Here is a 10,093-nt window from a genome sequence, read left to right as displayed (position 1 = left end):
GGCCGTACTGATGTGTACACCAAAGACTATTCCTGACACTCCTCTGCCCCGCTGTGTTCGCTCTGGCTGTGGTCGCTCCGAACTGTTTCGGCCCGTGGCAAAGCGAGTCATCCTCGCTGCTGTCCAAGGCATGTTGAGACGCAGCATTTATTTAATGCTCATATGACCTAGTGCTGAAAAAAGGTTATATGAAAAAGTGTGAGGGTAGCGGTGGTGCGCTAAACTTGTTCTGTGAGCAGCTGGATGTGAACGATCGATTTTCAACTGTGCGCGCATGCACTGGTGTAATTGAGCTGCGCTGCTATACATCTTTTTTTATCAATGTAACGAGTTGCGAGTCTAGTGCAGGCTGAGTTTTTTTCCCAGCACCCCCTGCTGAGAATACGTTCTCGCTGCTATGGTTGCACCAGATGTTATAAACATTAAACGGTCACATAAATCATTACTATTTTTAGAAAATGTATGTTTGTTTCATATAATTGTATTGGAAGTCCTGGTTTTCACTAGGGTTGCCGCGGTGTGGACATTTTCACACCGAGTAATACACTCGTCTCCACACCGGTATTACCGAGTATAAACGGTATAAACTTTGAAACTAGGTCAACCGCCACACAAGCATCGGTTTTTAGACCCTTCTCGTCCTTCAGTTGCCGCCAACGTTCGAAAGCAGCGCCTAGGATTATTCTTGATTTCAGTTTTTCTCTTTCAGCCTTTTTCTTATCAATTACTCTCTGAAAAAGAGTTTTCCTTCTCTTTGCTGGTGGTGGTGGTGGTGGGGATGGTGGCGTCTTGTCTGCCATGGAAATTGTCTTCTACTGCTAGGTCCAAATGTGGATTAACTAGTTCCAGTAGCTACCGCAGGATAACAACAAACAGGAGCTTGCTCTGGGTCACGAGCTCTGGGTCACGAGTACTGCACGAAGGGGTCGCGCGCGGGGGAGGGGGAGTGCAGTACGACCGTTTGATTGACGTACTTACTGTCCAATGAAACTCGGTGGCAATGGATATGATTGGCTGGAGTTTTTCGAGCCCTGCCCGTTCCACAGATGATTGACAAGTTTAATTTTCATGTCAGTACTTCTAACTCAGTGGCTGTAAGCGGGTTATGATAAGGATTTCAAGTAATTTTGCAAAAATGGCCAAAAAAGCAAATCACCTATGCAACCTTTAAGTGTGAGCAGTTTTAAAATAAAAATGCTTTTGGTAGCAACCGCTTTTGGGTGAATTCTTAATTATTTTCAAGCGTAATAATAATGCACTGGTTAGTGTCCCAGTGGGAATCCACTGTTGCAGATATAGTCACCTCAATGATGTCCTCCATTTATTGTCCTGAATTATCTTTCTTGAAGGTAGATTGACCCTTAACCTTTTCATCAGTCTTCCAGCCATCAGTAACTACCAATACTTGTAAGATTTGCTGTTTAATATTGATATAATACTAGTTTTAATATGTTGCTTCTCTACACAGTCATGAAGTGAAGGAAACGGTTCAAATACATTTTTCATTTTTAATAACATTAACCCCCGGATCGGATCGAAATCGGATCGAATCGGAAATCAGATCAGAATCGGATGGAATCGGAGAAAATCGGAAAAAAATCGATTCTGAAACTTAAAAATCGGAATCGAATCGATTCTTGAAATGTGAATCGAAACCCAGCTCTAGTCTACAGCATAGCTGTGAGACTCAGTATGTTTGTGTAGGTGCTGACAGTCTTGCTGACTATTACCCGGTGCCTGTATATAGGAGGTTTGATCTCGATCTTGCTGTTCTCCACCAGTCTGTTTAGGTCACGAGTGATGGAGGACATCATACGTGGCACCCTCCCCCATATTGATGACGAGACTCACGGGAGACTTGTAGAAAGTCTCTCTGCAATGGGTCTGAGGGAGGCAGACGACATGATGTATATCAGATAAGATGACATAAAAGACCTGCTGTCAATTGTTGATTGCAGGAAACTTCTTCACAAATTCAGCAACAGAGGTAAGGCATCATTTATAGCAAAAGGGTCACTCTTGAGAAATCCAGTGGGTCTGCTGTCTGGCCACGTCGCTGGCAGACCCCTTGTCCCCACTAAGGAGGAAAAGGGAATGAATCAAATGTATTCATTATTAAAAAAATAAATATGAGAAAAACAACACAATAATACTGACAGGATCTGTATGCAGAGATATCTTGTTCGCCTCGAATTGTGACCCGTTTGCTATACATTATCCCACTTACTAGATGGCTACCAACTAAATTAATAAATTAATTGAAACAAAATTAGATTTTAAATGTAAATATTTTATATAGAAATTGTATATCTTAAATGTTGGTATGCAGAGAAACATTAAACTATATCTGTACATAAAGGCAGCCAACAAATGACGACTATGAGCCATCAAGACCTCTCACAAATACTGACCCTGACACCAGTCTCAGAACTGGAAACAACAGTGCAGTCCCCCATGATTCCAGCTGGAAACAGCAACTGGACCACATCATTTAGAGTACCCCTAGAGAAGTGTAGAGCCAGCCTCCGGAGAATGCTGAATGAGAAGGAGAAGCCCGATATCTCGGACAGGAGACATATGGTTAGAATGATGGTGGATGAAATGAGACAGCATTGCCTAAACCCCACCCTCAGCCAGTGTGCATTTATTGCAAAAGGCATCATAGAAAAATATCCTAATAGCCTTCAAGACAGGACAGAAGAGGGAGAAAAGATGGGGAGTGGCCACTACACGCTCTGTCAGCAGCTGAAGTCCAGAGTCGACAATCTCAACAGAAACAACACTCTAGCTCGATTGAGAAAAGAGAGAAGGCCTGCTGTGACTCCTGCTGCCACTGCTGGCAACAGTCAGCCAGCCAGAAAATGTGCCAAAACAGACTCATATGGCTGCATTAACTGGCAGCCAATCGTTCTCCCAGAGGGAGAAACGAAGGAGTCTCTTCTTCATAAAAAAGAGGAGCTCAAGCTCATTTTCAGCCACGAGGGCCAAAGAGGAGCGGACAGGGCAAGAGTAGCAGAACTGATGGAGACTACTTTCGAGACCCAAAGGCGCAATATAAACATGCTGCCAGCTATGCAGGAACTGATTAAAGAATGGCCATTCCTCTTCCAGAAGAGATTCCTCCTTGATCACTTCAACCAGCTGACAGGGATCGAGCTGGATGCAAGACTCAGGGAGTCCATGGAAAGCAAGGGGAAGAGGGTAATGACATTTTTCCAGTCACAGCTGCTTCGTTGGGGAAAAGAAGTAAGGACAGTCCTCGCCAACTTGGCAAAAGAGCCAGAAGTTGACCCCTGCCTTGCTGTCGTATTGACCATGATGGCCTTCTTTCATGAAAAAGAGGACGCCCTGTTCATTCTAGCTGATGTAAGTAATTGTTTTATGTTATTTCCATGATAACGTACAGTATACTTAGATACTATAATATTGAATCCAAGTACTGTTTTTTGTTCTTTTGTGTTACTTTTTCATATAGCTCACCACCACTCAGGCAGACGCAGAGACCCAGCTTTCCCTTCCCAGGACGCCAAGAATAATCCTGCTGGGTAAGATTGCTACACTTGAACAATCATTAAGGGTTCCCAGAGTCCAAAAAATCCTTTAAAGAAAAAACAGATGAATAAAATGTGTTTTCTAATATACACTTTTTTGGCAATTGTTTCTCCTCCTTTTTTTTTTTACCTTTTTTTATTTTATACCAATATTTATGATGTAAATTTTCTATATACAATATTTTCTTCTTTAAGTTATTTATTAACTTCTGATATGTAATTACTTTTGTGAACAATTAAGTTTAACACATACATATCTCTGCTAGGAGATTCCATTCTCTCAGCGAAGCAATGGATGCTGGCCTTGGAGGGCAAGGTGTTTATAACACCAACCAACCTCCAGATGGACTTCACCTCTGCCCTGGCGGTCCTCTTTGGGTCTCATTATGCCTTCAATATTGAGTACCAGCCCGAGGCAGCTTCTACCCTGGATTTCATTCAGAGGTAAAAACAAGGAAAACAAATAATCATGTAATTTCCACATTCATGATCACCATACATTTCTTTTAAAGCACACTAGGGATGGGCATGATTAATCAATGATCGATCATGTGAAATTATTATGATCTAATAGCCGTTGTGTTGCGCAGTGTGAGTCCAGATGCAGTGCAATGAATTTCACTATGTGGCAGCACTAAAGAATGTATGGTACCCAGGGGGCAAAACCTACCAGCAGGGGGAGATACTAGTAGTAGTAGACAACAGAACAGGCTCAGGCAACAGCCTGCGAGCTGCCGTAACTGTCAAAAACATGACGAAGTCAAGACGAAGTTTGGCATCGGACAGCTTTAGAACCGAAAACAACCAAGTCATTAAACATTGCTATAAGTACAACAACACGACAACAGAAATGATATACTACATAATTTATATGTATCACTTGTTCATTGAAGCCTACATCCGATCCGACCGCGTCACGTTGGCTCGCTAGCATAAATGGCGCTATGCTTTCCTACTTTGCCTTCATCAGGGAACTTATTTGCACATTTTGTTTTTTAGATGAAGTAACGTTAGGTCCTTTACCACTCAGAACCGTTCCGTGCCCTTATGCAGTGCATGGCAGCATCTAAGGAGGCAAATATGTGTTTAAAAGTGTCGTAGCATGTTTAAAAGTGTCGTAGCATTGGCTCATAACATCTAGGCCTATACAGACATATGGGTGTGTTCGAAACCACCTACTTGCTTACTGCTTACTACCTACTAAATATTTGGCTTACTTCTCGAATCCTTAAATAATGATTGAGTAATCCATTTGAGTAATCGACGTTCAGAAGACCGTCCTTACTTAACCACCTCAGGTGACGTGAATCAAATGACGTGTCAATAACCTACCGGCCGGGCGCCGTTAATAAATATTATAAACGTCACATTTAACGTCACAGTACATCTTCAACCTAAGGATTTGCGGTGATGTGTTAAAAACAATTATTAAACAATTACATCGGTTTTGGCTGTGGGCTCTGCTGCTGCGGCTCCCCGTTTAGCGCCATTGCTTCCACTGTTCTTTTGAATAGACGCAGTGCATTCTGGGGCAGTTGAGTACGTCTAGTAAGCTAGCGATGCTTGCACAAAATCTTTCCGGAAGTAGAAGACATTCGGATACTACTCGCTTACCTAAAACTCGCTTACTACGTTCTGCTTACTCAATTTGACGTCATAGTTAGTAAGAGTAGTAAGCAAATAGGCGGTTTCGAACACACCCTATGGGTAGACATCTTATATGATAGACGGAGCATCGAATGCTACCGCCTACTGGCGCTGACGAGACGCGGGGCCGCCATCTTGGAGTGGTCATCCGCTCCACTCAGTGTAATCCGTTTGGCTGGAGCAATGAACTGTCAGCGCATTTAATTAATCATACCTCACTGAATACCACCGATTTTCATGCGTTTTTTTGTCATACGTGTAGCTATGATAAAGGCCACATGGTTTTGCGTGTTTTATTATTCAATACCAATTATACCAATAGTACGGCAATGTTAGACCTTGCTTGTGAAAAGTAATCCCCCGATTCCTATTGTGGATGGTCCGCCGATTTGAGCAGGAATACGCTGAACAACAGCCCGGCATCCTGTTTCTGCTGCTGTTGCTGCTCCCGGTTGACCACTCCAAGATGGCGGCCGTATTTCTCGCGTCCCAGCAGCCAATGCTCCGTCTATCTATAAGATGGCTATGTATACAGACGGTAAATAGCCTTGTTTGAGATGTCTGCGTCTGCGCAATTATGACGCTCGGCTTGCAGAGCGCACAGCATTTTTGTTGTGTGCTCTGCAAAAGACGCGCATCATAGTTGTTCAGGTCTGAGCAAGACGGCTCCAAGTCGAACGCTAGTAAGGGCACGAGGCACGGAACTTCACCGAATTCAACAGCTGCTCTAAACACACACATATATATATATATATATATATATATATATATCTATACAAACACACAAAACAAACTCAGGTGATCATCACTTACACATCTTCAACGACGCACACTTCTTGTTTAGGGAAAACTCCAAACTCAGCCTGTAAACAAAATCGCTCCATTGCCTTTTTTTTCTCTGCGTTGTCTCTCCCCTCGGCAGTTTGCAGATACGCTCCGCTCCCAACCAATAAGTGCGTGAATCAGCATGCACTGAGTGCATGATCGGTTCATGCCAGGCACATGTCAGTGATACGGCCAGGTCCTTGATAATCGCAGATCATATTTAACAGTGGCTTATAAGTCCATGGATCCCCATTCCCCACACATCTTTATCTTTCTTGTTATTTTACTAGAAAAACTTAAGTGATACAAATTAATTTACAAATCCAAATAAAGGAGGTTATAGTCTGGTCCGCGTGGCCCGGAAGTAGGGGAGAGGAGCCGGTGTGACGTATTACCCTGGGCTTCCTCATTTGTCTGTGGTGCTGCCTTCTGTGGCTGAAGTATTTATTGCAGCGTTCAGTAAGGTCTTGCTCCCCTTGTGGCTATGTATAGTATTTACGGCTTATATGTTTGGTCCTACTTCCTAGTGGTTAAGTGAGGGAAATACAGCTTGGGTTCTTAAAATACGTAACAGCCTAAAGACAGTTAAAGGTCTAATAAAAGATCCCTTATTATTACTGTAGAGATGGCTATGATGAACTTTATTATGATGTGTAACATGTAACATACAATTCCCAGCATTTAGATCTAACGTAACGAGCCTATTAGGTTAATTTGATTGCTGATCAAAAGGAGAAGTCTTATTTTATTTTAGGTTACATATATCTTTGCGTGCATGTCACACATTGCTATCATATTATTTCAATCAGATTTAAACCACTCAAAACAGATTGTGCACGAGCGATGGGTTTAATTAATTTTTGTATTTTTTAGGTTTCTCGTCAGGATCAATCCTGAATTTTCCAAGTGCACGGCGAAGATCCAGACGAGCAAGAAGACAAATAAGATGGTGCAGAGGAAGCAGGTGTCCCTCAATCCCCACGTGGCTGCATTCATAAGGGACTTCACCGAATTTGATTGGCAGAATTTCTAAGGTAAGAGTATTAATTGAATGACTATTATGGGCAAATAAGACTGTGCACATAGTCAAGTAGACTAATTAATTAACAGTAACCAAATGAACATACCACCTATATTTCACAGTGCTACTGCACATAGGGCAGTCTTGAGTCCAGTGACATTTTTTTTTTGGCTCTGTACTCCATCAGAATGCAATTGAAAGGGGCCAATACATATCATGTCAAGACTTATATTTTCATTCACTTAGCCTTTTAAAATTGCTTGTCCAGTGTGATAAGTGAAGAGCAGTGTCCCTGTGCCTTCACACTGTTTTAATAATGTGAGTTTTGCCTTTTTAATTATTTTTTGCTGAGTCAACTTATTTTTTTTTCCCTTTACAGACCACTTTCAGAACTTGACAGGGTTTCAGCCTGCGTTGCTGTACCAGGAGCTGCTGCTTCGATTGATAAATAATAATAATAATAATAAATAATGTTGATAGATAATATAATACATAATATTGTGTTTTATTTATATGCATGGACAATGAGAGAGTGGGTCCAGGTTTGGTACGTTGGCATTTTCCACCCTGCAGTCATTTGTATACTCCAAAACTACTTTTGCCCAAGAGTTTTTCGTCTAAAAAAGGCCCTGTGTGTTATCCCTGTTGGCTTTCCGCTCCCTGTCTTCTGTTCTTCAATATCTCCCCATTTATTGAGTATTTAGTTCCTGAACCACTCACATTCAGAACACTTCATTAAAAAAGAGATAACACACTGATGTTGTACACTGTAAAAAAAAAAAAAGTTGTTACAACTAACAAAAGTTAGTGTCCGGGCTGCCTTAAAATGTTAAGTTAGCTGAACTTGTGAAGATTAGTTGAGACAATTGTGTAATGGTTCAAAACAAATAAACTTTTCTAGTCAAATAAAATGAACCTTTAGTTTACATAACTTAATCAAAATTCAGTTCCCATAGAATTATTTAGTTGAGTCAACACAATCTTAATTTATTTCAACTGGAATTCCAAAGCTGAAAATAATTAATCTACATTTCAGTCTACCTACAATATCTAGTTTACCTAACTTATTATGTTATGTCAACTTCATTATACATTTATATTTGAGTCAACTTTCATAATTGAGTTCTTAAGATTAAATTTGTACTACATAATTGTTAATTCTCTTTTAACTTTATTTTACATTATGCTTAAAGATCTCATCTCTATAGGTTATTGGTTGTTCCAAAGAAACCAAATCAATTCCAGTTCTTCAAAGCTTTAATAAACCAGATGGGCAAGGTAAACACAGCAACACATCCCATCAAGTACAAAACGTCCCCAAAAACAGCACAAGCTTATGGGTAAAACATCTCCTCTTTAGAATAACACAAATGAGTACTCATTACGTCCATTGAGTACCAGCAAGAGAAGGATCCCTACTGACAGGCAATGACAAGATGAAGTGAGGGGAAGTGAGGCAGGCGGGAGAGAAATATTTAAACAGAGGTGTGTGTGTGTGTGTGTGTGTGTGTGTGTGTGTGTGTGTGTGTGTGTCACTGTTTTATTAAAGAGAAAATAAAACATTAATTAGCAATATGGGAGATGAGACCAGAGGAAGCAGATATGGGATGTATACAAAAAAGATTAGAGCGATCCGTGTGTGTGTATGTGTCTATTTAGAATATTACAATAACACGAACAATAACACATTTAGAATAACACAAATTAGTTCTCTACTCATTACGTCTTTCATAACATGAGAAAAATATAAAATAAAATGATGCAGAACCAAACAGGTCAAAAAGACTTTCCAGGAAAGACCTCAAACCCAGTCTACTTCTGTAAACTCTTGCAACTGAGAATGTCAGTGACCATTACAATAGTAATGAACTAGTAACAGATAGTAGTAACAGAATAGTAGTAACAGAACTCAAAAGAAAACTCTCAGTCTCAGTGTAGTGTCTACACAGTTTTACGAAAAAGTCTATTCCTCAGTCCATGAACCCTGGCAGAGCAGTTCTCAATGCCGATGTTCATGAGAACCTTCTGAATGACTTCGAAGGTGTATTGCAGCTCCTTCGGGTAGTCAATGTTCAGTGCATATAGCAGCCCCATTAACATAACTACTGCATGTGAGTAGTCCTTGATTCCATGCAGAATGATCTGTTCCTCTAGGACCACCGATATGTCAAGAAGATCCTCTCCTTGTTTGACTACGACAATGCCAACATTCATTCCCCTAGTCATGCTGTCCTCCATGTCTGTGGGCTTCACAAAGAAAGGAAGATATATTTGAGCATTTTTTGTATTCAGTTTTTGTATTCTTCAGTATTTGTCTAACTGTCTATGAGAAAGAAGAACAGGTTTGGCATTATGGCATGCTGTTTAGGAAATTAAATATATCTGGAACGAATGTTGGAATATATTGAATGAAAACTGACGTCATGAAGGCACTGGCGCCATCTTTCGTATGGGCAGCTTCTACCTGAAGTGAAATTTCGACCAACATCTCTCCTTCAAGAATGATGCATAATGTTCTTTCAGCAATGTTTTGTTAGGGTTAGGGTTAGCGAACATGATTACTCATAAGAGGGTGTCCCGGCTGGGGGCTTCGCAGCCTGGTGCGGCGGCTGTGCTGTCCTCGGGCACGGAGCTCTGCAGAGAGTGATCGGGGACGGGTCGTCGGGAGTGGGCTGCCGGCCGTTCGGGTCCTGTACAGCCAGTGCTGCGGGGGGAGGGCACGGCGCGTCCTCTCTGGCTCAGGCCATCCCAGCCGCAGTCTGTTCACGCTCCTGCCGTCAGGCAGGTGGGTTAGGAGCATCCAAACCAGGACCAGCAGGTTCAGAGACAGCTTCTACCCGCACGCCATCAGACTACTGACCTGCCTCAACCACCGCTACGAAGCCCCCAGCCAGGAGACCCTCTTATGAGTAATCATGTTCAACAAAACATTGCTGAAAGAACATTATGCATCATTCTTGAAGGAGATGTTGGTTGAAATAACACGTCCGGTAGAAGCAGATAGGCCCATACGAAAGATGGCACCAGTGAGTCAGTTTTCATTCAATAT

The 10,093-nt window shown here is 41.6% G+C and overlaps 1 protein-coding gene across 1 annotated transcript; it reads left to right on the top strand.

Annotated features, from left to right (window-relative positions):
• The first annotated feature begins 727 nt into the window (after positions 1-727).
• LOC130386589 (uncharacterized) lies at positions 728-7,509 on the top strand. Its single transcript, XM_056595595.1, has 5 exons — positions 728-3,366; positions 3,476-3,545; positions 3,818-3,995; positions 6,897-7,057; positions 7,424-7,509. The coding sequence occupies exons 1-4, from the start codon at positions 2,371-2,373 to the stop codon at positions 7,054-7,056; spliced, it is 1,404 nt and encodes a 467-aa protein (XP_056451570.1). The 5' UTR covers positions 728-2,370; the 3' UTR covers position 7,057; positions 7,424-7,509.
• The last annotated feature ends 2,584 nt before the right edge of the window (positions 7,510-10,093 follow it).

This window comes from Gadus chalcogrammus, chromosome 7, assembly GCF_026213295.1.
Source record: "Gadus chalcogrammus isolate NIFS_2021 chromosome 7, NIFS_Gcha_1.0, whole genome shotgun sequence".
In the NCBI taxonomy this organism is placed as follows: Eukaryota; Metazoa; Chordata; class Actinopteri; order Gadiformes; family Gadidae; genus Gadus; species Gadus chalcogrammus.
This window is presented reverse-complemented; position numbering and strand designations above follow the sequence as displayed.

What these genes read in the sequence shown, in the direction of transcription:
- LOC130386589 (XM_056595595.1), top strand. Translation starts at nt 2,371, where the DNA reads ATGACGACTATGAGCCATCAAGACCTCTCACAAATACTGACCCTGACA. An exon ending in GCCAAGAATAATCCTGCTGG is followed by an intron (nt 3,546 to 3,817) that starts GTAAGATTGCTA and finishes TATCTCTGCTAG; the next exon opens with GAGATTCCATTCTCTCAGCG. An exon ending in ACCCTGGATTTCATTCAGAG is followed by an intron (nt 3,996 to 6,896) that starts GTAAAAACAAGG and finishes TGTATTTTTTAG; the next exon opens with GTTTCTCGTCAGGATCAATC.